General features: G+C 38.2%; 1 protein-coding gene across 1 annotated transcript in view; it reads left to right on the top strand.

The window, feature by feature from the left end:
• TOPAZ1 (testis and ovary specific TOPAZ 1) overlaps nt 1–8,845 on the top strand; it is a 39,802-nt gene extending 30,957 nt beyond the window's left edge. Inside the window, exons 16-20 of the mRNA XM_032991225.2 lie at nt 3,628–3,793; nt 4,630–4,794; nt 5,858–6,061; nt 7,154–7,337; nt 8,632–8,845. Of these exons, the coding sequence (XP_032847116.2) occupies nt 3,628–3,793; nt 4,630–4,794; nt 5,858–6,061; nt 7,154–7,337; nt 8,632–8,845 (933 nt within the window). The remainder of the gene's footprint in view (nt 1–3,627; nt 3,794–4,629; nt 4,795–5,857; nt 6,062–7,153; nt 7,338–8,631) is intronic.
• Nucleotides 8,846–14,045: the final 5,200 nt, after the last annotated feature.

Here is a 14,045-nt window from a genome sequence, read left to right as displayed (position 1 = left end):
TAGATGTTAAACTGTGTTTCTCTAGTTGAATGGTGGGATGTGATACCTGCCTCTCCACCATCATAGTACTTCTTAATTGTCAGGTGGATCAAAGCATTTATTGTTCCTTTGAGCACTTGTCTTCTGTGGAGCCCGTCACAACTTTGTCTTGCAACCTAGAAACTTGATTTGTTCGGGTACAGCTTTGGACTTTTCTGAGCTAAGGATGAATCTGGATTGGGAGACGGGTCTTCCTGATATTCTGGGGCGAGGTGCTGTTTGGATTGTTTTCCCAGAATGTCACTTTCTTCTGTCTGGCAATACTGCTGTATTTTGAGACCTCCTAACTCAAGCAATATTTACAGAATTTTGAGTGGGCCCTTTCCTGCATTGAAGCTTCTGAACGTGACCTCAAAGGGAGTGGATAAGGTCAGGAAGACAGAAGAGAAGCACAGCAAGGCTGCCACTGCACTTGCTGTACTGCTCCTTCCCCAGAACATTACTAGAAGTGCTTTTCTTCCATTGAATATAGGGTTCTAAGTTCTGTGAATCTTGCAAAAACTTGAGACATCACAAAGAAATACCCCTTACAATCCTTTCTTTGCTGTCAAATATGACAAAGTGCCAGAGTTAAGAGACTAGACCTTTCACTGGATGTTTTATACTCTTTAGGCCTCCTGCAGCATCAGTTAGTAGTTCACTACAGCAAAATCTGTTTCAGTGTTAAATTTGTCTTTTTCTTCCTGGAAGAAAGCAGTGTTTACCAAGCTGGATGTCCTCTGCAATGCCACATGGCCAGTGACAATGTAGGAAATAATATAAACCACCAATGATTGTGGAGTGTATTTTGGTCAGTGAGGATATTCTGCACTTACCTTTGTATCAACTGGTCTGATCCTTACAACTAATAATTATGCTGTACTGGGATGTTCCTCATCCCATACAAGATGATATCCTGCATGTATTTTTATGAACAAAAGTAAACACTCTCCTTGTCCCCTTTTGTCTCTTGGGGTTGTCTCTTGGGCTTTTTTTTTGTGAATTATCATTGAGGAACCCTTTCTAGTTTGCATCAAAGGATTAAAATGTCTTTTGTACTACTGTCTCTAGGGGATGACCTTCAGAAATTCTGTCAATGTAAAACGTGTGCACTGTTCAGTCTGTTTCCAGGGTCAACCCAAGTCCCAGGAGATATTTGATAAGAAGAGATGTTTAGTCTAGAGGCAATACATCCATTTTAAGGAATCATTAATTTTGCAGCATCAGCTTGTTGTGTTGAATGGTCTTTAGCCAGGTCCCTGTCAAGCTGCAGCATGGTGTGGTACTGTTTAGGAGTAAAGGGAAGGAGAGAGGGTCTTTGCATTAGCACTTCTGTGGTACTGCACTAGAACTTTTGTAAACATTTTTGTTCCGCAAAGCTCAGCAGTTAGAACAGTTAAGGTATTCCTGAGCATAGAAGAGGAAGTCTACATATTTGGCATTGAGAAGTGGTCAGAGCTCACACACCCATTAAAGAGCTTAGTTTGGCTTGGATTTTGGCTGTCATCTTCAGCAGATTATTCAGCGTTTGTACGGAGATGCCTTCGTATATTTTAGCAGCTTTCCAGATCCATCTTAAGGGAGATCCTGATATTTGGGTTACAGCAACTCTGATATTCCAAGGAGATTCATCTTCATGTCCTGATTTCGGAGGTGCAAGATGTCAAAAGCATATGTAGTGGTCCTCTTGTATAACAGGAGTTACTAAAAGTATACAGTTCTTATGATACTATGATTTTTGTTCACGTCTAGAGCAAAAGGTCATTGCATTGCTTCTTTGAGAATGTTGTGTTTCGTATTAAACCTACCTCTCAACAGCCAGCCCACCAAGATCCTCAAACAGCTTTGTAGTCAACCTATGTTGACCACATGGGAGGGTGAATGAGGCTGTGCTCTGAACGATTTTTGTCAGAACTGGCAGATCCCAAATTAATCTCTGCTTCAGGGAAGAACTAAAACCGTCATTCCTACCTCTCTCCAACCAGTTTCACTCCATTATATGTATCGGATACATCCTTAATCCTGTGGTCATGGGCTAGTATCTGCTTGATCCTGTGTCTTGTTTCTTCCAAAAAGTGGTCCAGAAAATAAGGAGGTGATGGATTTGTTATTACCTGCTGTGCCCAGTGATTTTGGCTTTTGGACATTCCCTATGCCATTTTATGAAGATGTTAGACTCCCTAAAGCTCTAGATGTGCTTTTCAGATCACCTTTCCTTCATGAACATCAAACTTCTTTCTCACATAGCTTTGATGCTTGGTAGCTCTCAGGGGTAAAATACTTATGCTTCTTGGTCTTGAAAAGAATATTCTTTGTAAGAGCTAAGGAAAGTTCCTAAAATGTACTTTGGAAAAACATGCAAATTTGAAACATGAATAGGTATTCCATGGAGACAGCTCCTCAAGCAACACTTGACTACTTTCTGGATAATTGCTTGTAGAGAATCCTGCAGTATTAACGCTCATTTGGCAGCTATTTCATCCACTTCCTATTTTAGCTATTTCGTATCTTGAAGGTCTTTGCTATGGCTTTACTACCCAACTTTTTATTACTTCAGAAGATTGGTCAAAGGTTCCTGTCCAATTAAGGATCTCATTCCATGACTGCATTTTACCTGGGTGCCCTTCCTTTATAGACCATTTGTGCTTATAGCTGCATGCTTTCCATCCTTCTATGAAGACCCACATTTTAGTAGCTCGCCCTTCTGCTAGAAGGATGGAATAGATGCAGGTCCTCCTTAATTTTGTATGTTGTCTCTGGTTTGCATTTAGATTTCAAGTTTCTGTTTTGCTGCCAAAGTTTCACTTGAGTTTTTCCGCTGTGTATTTTTCCCTTCAACCACATACATCTACACTTGAATGGGTTCTTGTCTTGGGTTCTTTACACCTTAAGTATTGGCTGCAATGACATAGTATTTTTTTATGGTTTTTTAGATTGGTCAGATCTTAATTATCTCTGAGACTGCTATCTTTCTTCCATCTTTGACGGAGAAGACCAACCAAAAAGTCGTTAAGAGGAAGCTTCTGTAGGAAATCAGACTAAATATCAACCTGGAATATAATATGATGATAAAGTTGTTGGTCACATAGGCCCAACTTCTTCCAGCATATTGTCCTGCTGTGTACAATTATCAGTGTTCTCTTTGGCTTACGCTGGAATAATTATTTCAGTTTAACAATTACACGTCTGCTGCAAAATGAAAACTCTCTGTATGATCTGTTCAGAATTTCACAGGTTCTGTAGTGCTGAATGGAATCAAAAGAGTAAAAATATTAATATACTAAAGCAAGCAAATACAAATTAATTACAAAACATATTCAAAACACTGTACAGGAACGTTATATAGAGCTGCTGTTATGGGGAATGGTGTGCTGGGAACTGTTCAACAGTGGGTTGGTGGTCGGGTTTTGCCTACACAGTCAAAAAAACTTTCCTCTTCATTAGATATATTGCTATACCTCTTTTTTTCTCCGACTCAGTTTGGATAACTGAACTGATGCCTATAAATCTGTATCACCAAATTAAATCTGCTGTATTTTGTGTAAATATACTCTGTGTTCACTGATATCATTGCTTCCTTTGACCTCCCCCCTTTCCCTCTTATGCTAGGGAAGGAAGGTTTTGGATAAATTGCATGAGCTACAGATACATTTTACAGTCTTGAAAGGATTTATAGGTGCAGAGAGGTTAGCATCAAGATGTCAAATTGTTAATAAAGCTGCAGAAATTTTTCTTAAAACTGGAAGTTTGGATGGAGCAACATGGGTGTTGAGAGGTAAGCTTGTCTTAAAAAATTGTTTTGACTTAAATTTGAACAGCCCCCTTCTATGACAGATTTTGGATAAAAGGTACAAGTTGGTCTGTGTTATTAAATAAATTTAATAATACTGGAACACAAAAAATAAAATGTGATCTGTCTTACTGGTTAGTATTCTTCTTGATATGTATAAGAAATATTATGACTAATACCAAATTTTTTTCAGAAAAGTTTTCACAGTAGTCTGACATCAACAACATTCTACTCAAAAGCCTACCATAGTAAGGGAGGAGCGCAGCTTGGAAAGTGCCCCTGCCCCATGTAGATTTCTTTTGAGCCAGGTGACATTAAGTGTCAAAAAATTTTCAGGCTTGGGTCAATGCAGTGCTTCTTTACCCCTCACGGTATCCATATTTAGTAAAATAGCTTTATTTCTGCAGTTAAACAATGCATAATTACTGGCTTTTGGGAATTCTGATCTGCTGAAAAGAGAAGAAACTCAGAATTATAAACAGCAATAGGTGTTCTGTGAAGTAATATTGAGGATCTAAAATTTGCTATTCAGTTTTATAGATGTACATAGATACATTCATATTTATTTGCACACATATGCCACTTCATTTTTCTACTGTGATCATTAATAGAAGAGGTTATTTACAACATAAAGGTTCAGATAATCCATATAAGAAGTATTGAAGATAAGGAACAAAATATTGGTAACTAGAACTGCATTTTCCTTGAAATTCTGAAGTTGCTTTTCTGCTGCAGTTTACAGTATATTCTTAATGGCCAAAAGTCTCAGCATCCGGCAGTTTCAGTTCATCAAAATAACACTGCACTGTTGTTTGCCACAGAGTCAGAATGGATCACAAATGCACCATTGTGGCCCTGTGATAAAATGGACATCCTCAATCGACATAATCTGTTATGTACACTAGTGCACAAATACTTGAGGAAGAGTTTATACTGGCAGGCATTTGAAGTTCTACAGAATTTACCAGGTTTTCAAAATCACTGTGGTAAGTAAAGAAAAAGGTATTCTTTTAAGAGCTAAAAATTTAACAGATGATTCTGTAGTGTTCTTTTTGTTTGTTTCCTAGCTAAAATTTGCTGAATAAGATTGTTTTAGACAAGCCATTTTTTTTTCCAAAGAGTGTAGTGTCAGTTAAAATATGTATTGTACTCTGCAGCTCTTGCCACAAGCACACACGCATACACACACACAGAATATATGCACCTGTCCTCTTATTCCAGTTGGCTCAGTTACACAGGACAACAGGAAAGACCCATTAAGTAAGGATCATACATAGTCTATACAATAAGTTTTAAATAGGGGTATCACTGGGGTGATTAATTTTACCTTACCCCTAGATGAATGCATTGGTTTTTTTCTATAACTGAGCTAGCTAACCTGGGCTGCTTTTACATACCGTGTTAAAAACTGAGTGTTCTTTCGGGCTCAATTGATCTGACAAATTTTGCATGTGTATTGGGATGCATAGTAACTTAGGCTCCACTGAGGAAACCTCCGCTGATTGCTGTGTGTAGGTCTCAGTCCTGTTGCCAGTGTGTGCTTTTAGGTAGGTTAGGAGAGCTTAGTTGGAAGACCATCTACTTAGAGAATCCTAAAAGGATCTAGTCCTTTGAGGCATGGGATGGATACAAGGCTATTCAGTCCTGCCAAGAGGGGACAGTTAAGAGGAAGTGGGCAGTTCAGAGTAAAAGTAGAAGCAGAACTTGAAGTATCAAGGTGATTTTTGTATTGGTGTAGATTTTAAGTCTGAGAGATCAGGTGAAGATTGTATTTATAGGCTTGGGTAAGTGAATGTGTTTTTATCCAATCCTGATGTTTTTGGCATCAAATTACTACTTGGACCTTAACACTTCTCTTTCACAACGTGAATGAACTAACTGTATGGACACACTTCTGGTGAATAAAGCATTACCATAAGTTACCTCAACCTTGTTTCATTTTGCTCATAAAAGCAAGAGATCTGATTTAGGTACTGACTGAGAAGCGATTCTTCAGTTAGATTTGCATTTGACTTAATTCTGTAGTTAATATTCTTCATTTCATTTCAGATACTGTAGGTGTTTCTCAGTACAGCTGCCTTTTCAACAAGCTGATAAATGCCTGTTTTGAGAGCAAGAACCTCGGGGTCTCATCTTCTGCAGTAGACTTCATGCTTTCAAAAAACATAGCTATTGATTTTTTTTTACTTAGAGGATTAATCACAGCTTTGGGAAGAAGTTCTTTGTGGTCTAAAGCTAGGACCTACTACAAAAGTAAGTTGCTTCTTGAAAAATATCCTTCCTGTATGTTCGGATAACATGCTCATAACAGCTCAGTGTATTGGGGAGAAATGGGTAAGAGTATACTTCGTCAGAAGAAAACAGTGCTTTCTGTCTCACTGTCAGGAATTTATTTGTAACCAAATCTTTCTTTAGAAATGGTGACAGTTGAAAATATTAATCAGTACATAGAACCTGACATTAAATAAATGCGATTCTGATAAAATTAACTTTTTACTTTAAGTTTCAGATTTTCAAAAATGTGAACCCTGAAATGGTTAAAAACTGCATCATCTTCACTTTCTCATCTAGGCAAATCAGATTTCTTTATACTTCTGTTTAGAGCTGTATTGGTAAAATTCTTAGTATTTAAGATTTCAGAGGTCTGGCTAAGAAATTGTTCCTAACTAAAAGAAAATTTCTTTCAACTAAAAGCTAACAGTTTGTGAGTGTTTTCAACTCCCCATTTCTGAGCTAAGATAATACTGGGTGTGCCCCTCTGATAAGGTCCACCAAGAGCCATCTCTCCATATTGTCACGTTATTTACCATTTGATTCTGTCCTAGAATTGTGGCAGTTAGCAAGCTACTGAAGGACTTCATCCCTCCCAGGATGGATACTTGGCTTTGTTAACATTGAAATTACTGGGTTTCCTCACCTCTTTTTTATTTTCTGAAATGGTGTATAGGTTGGGTCTCTGGGATCACTTGGCAAAAGACAGGGGAGCAAAGGGGGAGATGCTGGTCAAATGTCCTCTCACTGTGATCACAGTTAATAATACCACTGTCTGACCTGTCCCAAATTGTACTTGCGTTATTATGCACTTGGAGTCCATGGGTTTCTGACAGCCTTTTCATCATTGGTGATAATACTCATTGATAAAAATAACATTTTACAACGGTGATTATTACAAGTGAATACTATTTGCTGTATTCTCAAATCAGGCCATCTCACAGGTGAAACAGTAAATTCCATTAAGAGTTTGGGGTTGTTTTTTTCCCACATTCTTAGTCACATACCAAAGAAAACAGATCTATGTTCAGTATTGGTAATCCTAATTCCTTACGTTTCTGCATTTACTCTCAGGTGCTTTAGCATTGGGTTGCTACCCACCAGTGCAGGAAAATCTGTATCACAAACTTTTGACGATTCCGTCTTACCTGTCTGAGGTTGAGATGCTGTTGGCCATTGAAATATTTCTTGTTTCAAATGCCAGTGGTATTCAAAGTTCAACTGCTACTAGTCAGACTCTTCAAATAATACTGAAAAGGTTTGTACCTTTTGATATGTACCATTTTGATTTTATTTATCTGTGTGATCATGTAATTAATGAGAGAGCTTATTATCCGTTAGCTGGGAAGAAATGCTTAGTTTTAAACTTGTATTTAATCCTTGTTTCTAAACTGGTTATAGAACTGTAAATGTTTGGGAGATTTTTACTATCATTATTTTTACATATGTATAGCAGAAAAGTAATTGTTCCAGAGTGATACTGGTCTGTGTTCCCTAACTGAATGTGCCTACCGTACTAAGAGTGTACAGTATTTTCAAAAACAGGATAGCTTGATATATTGGTGTATGGATGCTTGTGTTGGGGTTAAGCAGTGGAGTAGAGGGGCACAGTCAAAATGTTACTCCTTTCAAAAAGCAACTCTAACATTTTTTGGCTGTTTTTTGGAAAGTGCATGAAGACATTTTACTTGATCCTCTTTATAGTGGATATCTCAATTTTAGATTTTTTTTTTTCCCCCTTCTGCGAGACTTAATACTTTCAGATAAAGATGTGTTTTGTTGCTTTTTCCTTTTGTCCATAAACCACTAACCATTGTCACTACATGATATATGTAAATTATTTTTCAATACCCCATTTTCTCTGAGATTGACTGACTTGCTTAGCATCAAAATGTGAAATTGCATAGAAAAGCTACATTTGTTAAGAAGGGGGCATCTCAATCTTGAGTACTCTGTCTTCCTTCCCCTCAACCCTTCCCAAGGAATACAGCTCTTAATTTTGTTATTTTGATAAATGAGGAGGTTTTTATCTTGATTTCATGTGTATGCTATTGTACCTCTGCTTGTTTGTTTGAAGAGCAAATTCTGCTCCTGCAAAAATTTAGTCATGTCACTTAGGCACATCCTTATTCCAAAAGTGATTACATGCCAAAAGTGAGTAATCCTTTTGGATTCAAGCACGTACATGAATTCTTGCTATATCCAGTTCATAAAATGCTTTACATTCCTTTACTGAATTTTCCAGCCCAGAGTTAAAACGTTTCTTCGTGAAACATGCTGTGAATATTGCAGATCTACTTTGCCCTGGCATTAAATCCTATTACTTTTCATTACTGTGAAGTATGTTAAAAATACATTTTTTTCTAACTTTTTAATTCTTCAGAATAATCACTTAAAATTTGTCTAGAAATTAACATAATCTATTGTAAGTAAAGTGAACACAATGCATTATTTCAGTGTTTTTGTAATCTTCTTGCCATGGTAAAACATCAGGCTAGTGGCACAGGGCCTGTGTGGTACCTAATTTTGCATTTGTGAAAACTCATTTACAGATGTGAAGATCAGACAGTTCAGAATAACAGTGACTATCAAGCAGCAGTGGAGAGACTGATCCTGGCTGCTCGTTTATCTGATCCAAAGCTTTTTCTTAAGCATATGACAATGAATGTTAATATGGAAGAAGTTTACAGCTTGGAGTTTACATCTGCTCTAAAGTGGCTGCAGGAGAACATGAAATGGGCTGGGAAGGTGTGGCTGTTTCACTGATCATTAAATAGTGAAGATTTTTGGTTTTTAATGGTTAAAGCAATCATTGTTGAAAATAATACAGATTAATAAACGCAGTTCACACTGTGTTCAGAATGTACCTTACTGATTTACAGCAAGGCTTCAAACTCAGGTTGTGTTTTTAAATACTTACATTGATGATAATGCAGATAGTAGCACAGAAGGAATAATTTTTTCCCTAACTGTATAGATTGTCACTGACTTACATAGATGTTTTGTAATGGCATCATTAGATAATGAGGAAGCTGCAGCCTCAGAACCTACATTCTCCTTTTTTATGGAAAATCTAGCACTAACTGTTACCCTTCTCCCAGCAGGTGACAGTATCTAATGCATTGATTGAGTGTATCTACCGTTCTTGAGTAAGACTTTTTCCACGTTGCTTCCTAGTCTGTACATGTTTCCCTTTGTCTTCCTCACAGTATCTTGTGAGGATATTGTCCCATCTGTGTGCCCCTTAGATCTTAATTTCCTTACTCCCAAAACCCAGCAAAAAGCACTGAAAATAACTTAACCTCAAAATCACTTGAGACGTGCCTGACAGGATACCTTCTTTCACAGAATTGAGTCTATACAACTTGCTTGCAGCTGAAGGTTTAGTTGTATCTTGATAATAACTTGTATATGGCTTCACATTTGTATATATGCATACTTCCACTGAAAAGGAAAACTTGCTTTCTCCCTTGATTGTGCTCTTAGAAGCAAGTGGGTTTGCCCATTTTTGAGTTTCTGCCAACTGCATGATGAGATGGAGGCTTGTAGCAAGCTGGTTCTAGCATTCTTGGTTCTTTGGGAATTCTTCTTTTTTCCACCTGCAAATCCTGAATCAGATTTTGGAGCATGAATGGCTTAAGTCAGACTTTATCTACCGATCTGCAGCCTGAGTAAGAACTAAACATTTCATATTGAAAAACTTGCGGCAAATCAGTGGGACCTCTGTCAAAGTTGATACTTGCCTGAGCTCCCTACTTCTGTAGTGTTAGTTTAGATCTCCAGTACCAGCCTTCACAGACATGCCAATAATACAGCTCTTTTGGCCCTGCTCTCCATCCCCTTTAGAGCTTTTTGTGCTGAAAACTTCTGCTCTCTTGGGTAAAGAAGTTCATGTGGTTTTTAAGGCTATTTAGTCATAACCGAGATCAAGATAGTGGCATAAGCCTTCAATGTTTGAAAAATCTTTTCCTCCTTTGGGGCAGCATGAGTCACCTCCCAGTTCCAGCACCATTATTGCAGGTGTCCTGTGTGCCTCTGAATCATGAAAGCCATCATGACCTTAGCACTGGGTGGTTGTGGAGGGTTTTGGAGGGATGTCCATGTTTTTTTTTGTTTGGGGGGGGTAGCCACTCTAATCTTGAGGTTCATGCCATTAATCTGATTTCATTAATCTGATTGACAGTTGTTAGATTCCTGACCCTCTTCAGGGTCAAGTCCTGCCCCTTTCTGATACCACTGTTCATCCAGTCTGTCTGGGAGTTGCTACTGGAAGCGGGATGATTGAATCTGATGACTGCTGAGATCACTGCCTTCCTCCTGTGCCACCTGTACATACAAATGAAAGGATAGAGGCTCTTGTGTTTTCACAGGGTATCATTCTTCAGTAGGGATCTCATCTACTTTCCTTCTAAAAAATGGTAGATATGGTACTAACAATCAGATGGTATTTATTTAAAAGTCCCTCACCTCAGAATTTCTCTCAAAGAACAGTTGGCACTAGTTCAAACAGACTTTGGGTTTCACTACTTGGTATTCACCAAGATGGCTCTGCCATTTGCAAGGCTATTCACCTGGTCAAATGCAGTAGCATTCTGCTGCCTCCGTTCCCAGTAGCTGAAAGACTGGATAAGAAGTGATCAGGTTTCAGATGAGGGATCTAAACTGTTGTTCTTCCAGCCACTCCAGCATTAGTGGCAAGAGCAATTTTGGAAGGTTTCAACAAACTAAAACTGGCAGTGAGAAACTAAGTCATTTTTGCTAATTACTTTTTGTAAGATCCTTTGTGGCTTAATCTCCCTTGGAATTAGACAGAGGCTATCTGAACCTCAGCTAAATCCCACATTGCTGTAAGCGGTACCAGATGTGGCTAATACTGTGTTTGAGAGACACAGAAGGACAGAATTCTCTTAGCAATCTGTATGACTTCAAAGCTTGGAATGTTCTAGAGACAGCATTATTTTTTCCATTATAAGCAACCTTGAATTTTCACTTAGATCATCCGCAGAAAAAAAATTCCAAATGTTGCTTTATTTTTCAGACAGAGGTTAATCATTGACCTTCCAGCTTAACTTGGAACTGTGTAAAATTTGCGCAGTGTTTTGGCTCCATCTCCCGAGTATCATCTTCGGCTGATAGGATGCAATCTCAGTTGGGTTTTGTATTAACAAGCAAAACAAGCTCCCCACATCATTGCTCAGAAGTTTTGTTACAACTGGTGCATCTGGTGTTTCTGTCAATATAGTGTTTCTCCCTATCACCATGAAAAAACAGTAGACAATTTAAACAACATTACTGTTAAGTCCAGTACTTCACATTTTTGTAGTGTCTGGGTCTACTTGAATTATCATACAAATAGGGTCATTTTGATGTGTATCAAAATACCAGAAGGGTTTCTTGAGCAACATTTTGGTGACAGAAATTCCATGTGCTAACCAGGACAAAACTCCAGTATGGGATGGAAATGAGCCTGAAAAGATTAAAAAATGTTCCAAAAATAAAGTTAAGTACAGCGGAGACAATGCGGTTCTGCAAAGCCAGACATTCAGTAGACAATATCCATGCTTTTGCTTTTTCCCAGGTCTAAGTTACTGTTTCTTAGTAGCTGAAAGACCTTCTGTGTTTGAGATTAAGCAACTTGTTTGATGTATTTAATTTTTCATATAGGAAATAAAATGTATGTTTGCCTGTTTTCAGAGACAGAAAAATGTGCAAAAAACCCCTTTCCTGTGCTGCACTCAGTAACTAGGTCTAAATAAAGCTTTGCTTCTTCAGTATGTTGTTAGATGCATGAGAAATCCCCGTTGTGAAAAATCTTTCTTTAATTTTCACTGATTACAAGGTATGTTCTTGGAAGGATTACTTTTGTTAGGTATGGACAGTTTCTTGTAACTAAAACAGAATAATGTTGTTTGGAAGACTTACCATAATTTTATTTCAAAGCATTGATAGTTTTGCGTTTCTTAACCTCCGTTGGGAATGGAGGTGAGAAGCTGAAAATAGAAGCTTGATAGTTTTGCAATGTTTTATAAAGAACAATTGGGGGGATTATTTTGGATGAGTTGTTAAGATGTTAATAAAAGTTTTTCTATTCTTTATATGAAGTATCAAATATATCTGTGAGTCAGTATTGTCATTAAATCATTTAACTCTCTTCAGATTCCTGTAATTAATATTCTTAGGTATGCAGCAGGATAGGCCAATGTAGACATGGAGAGTTTAGTATCTCATAACTACTACACGAATCTAGAGTATGCTATACTGCATGAGGAGGTTAAGAATGTGTGACATCAGTAAACCGATGCAGTTTTTCACCACCCCATAGCACATAATGTAGCAAATGCAGATGAATAAATTGGACTGAAACTGCCAGCTGTGGACATGGCCACCTTCCAGTTTTACTACAAACTTGGGCAAAGGCTACAGCTAGGCCTATGGGCTGTGCTCAATCCACAGAATAATTCTCATGGATGTTAGTGAGAGTTACACATGAGGAGAAATAGTAAAATTAAATGTCCCTGGTGTAATAATCGAACTTTTAATTACCAAAATCTTAATGCCATACTCCTCAGCTTAATAAAATACAGCCACATTAAGAGCAATTACTAGTTCACATTTTTGTCCTTTCACCTTCTCCAGGTGCATCCTGCATCTTTGTGGTGTTTTTTTTTGGCAAATCCCAGGTCGACATTTTTCAGTCTTAACCCCTTCTGCATGACTCTCTTCTAAAATGACTCATATGATGAATAGTATCAAAAATTAATGCTGACATTATTGGCCTCAGAGCTGCTCTGCTATTCAGTGTGATGGGACTGGAGAAACTGATGTTGCTTTTTGACCATTTGCAGACCAAGGACCAGAACAGAAACAAAGCAGCAAGGAGAAAATAGCGCAGTTGCTGCTTGTAGCAACTTTGTGACACTTAAAATTCTTCTTCCCTCAGGACCCAGGGGGTAGTCAAAATACAGACTTTTTCAGATGCTGATTTTATCTGGTATAAAACAAGCTTTCCATTCAGAACTGTCTCTGCTGCTCTTGCTGAGCCAGTGGGCTGTATCCTTGGAACTGATAGGGAATAACGAGACCAGATAAAGCCACAGTACTAGTGCCATGGAGTGTTATGGTGATATTCATAAGCAGTAAGTTTTGAAACCTTTAGCTATAAAGTAGGAATTCATTCCTGTGCTTGCAGGGTATGGGAAAGCAGTGCTCTGGATGTTTCAAAATACGTGCCCTGCGCAATGGAGCTGGTATCTGACAGTGTCACCTGCTGATTACCTCTCCCAATTTAATTTATTCCTCACAGAGTTAAAGGAAATCCCAGGTGAAATGAACAGCACGCTTTTCTGTTGAATCAATTAAATTTATTTTTCCATCTGCATAATTATGCAACCAATTTGCTTACATAACTGATGGCTTCTGTCGGGAAGCAAAAAACATGCCACACGTTATGGAAATTATGCAAATCCCCCAAGGGTTGTGAGAGTGTTAACTTGATTTAAAGCTTCACTGAACTACAGACAGTTCCTAAACCTTGTCAGTCCTCTTTTCAACCTTTTCTGCCTGGAAATGCAATAGACTGTATGCAAGTAACTCCAGTTCCTCACAGTTCATCTCCCTTCATTCTGAGACTTGTCATCAAGACATTTTTGCCTTGAGGTTGCGTGTCTCTGCATCATCTGCTTCTTGACACCGACTACCTCGGAAGAAAAATAGATGTATAAACATACATGTACATCTAGCATTAGTAATTGCAGGAAAATAGTCCCCTTTGGACTGCAGAGTTCATGGTTGGTTCTTCACCCCTTCGGTGTTTCTGCAGAACAAAGGAGTTGTAAAGCACGTGCAAGTATTTGGATAAACCCCTTCCATCCTTCACTCCTTGCACAAAAGCAGTGATTTCTTGTGTCGGAAATTGCCTTTCCATGTCCCTCAGTAACCACTGTGGACGTTCTCTACTGTTACAAGC

This window comes from Tyto alba, unplaced genomic scaffold (genome assembly GCF_018691265.1).
Source record: "Tyto alba isolate M040663 unplaced genomic scaffold, T.alba_DEE_v4.0 Super-Scaffold_46, whole genome shotgun sequence".
NCBI classification, from domain to species: domain Eukaryota; kingdom Metazoa; phylum Chordata; class Aves; order Strigiformes; family Tytonidae; genus Tyto; species Tyto alba.
Note: the sequence above shows the minus strand (reverse complement) of the source record. Positions and strands in the feature narration are given on the sequence as shown.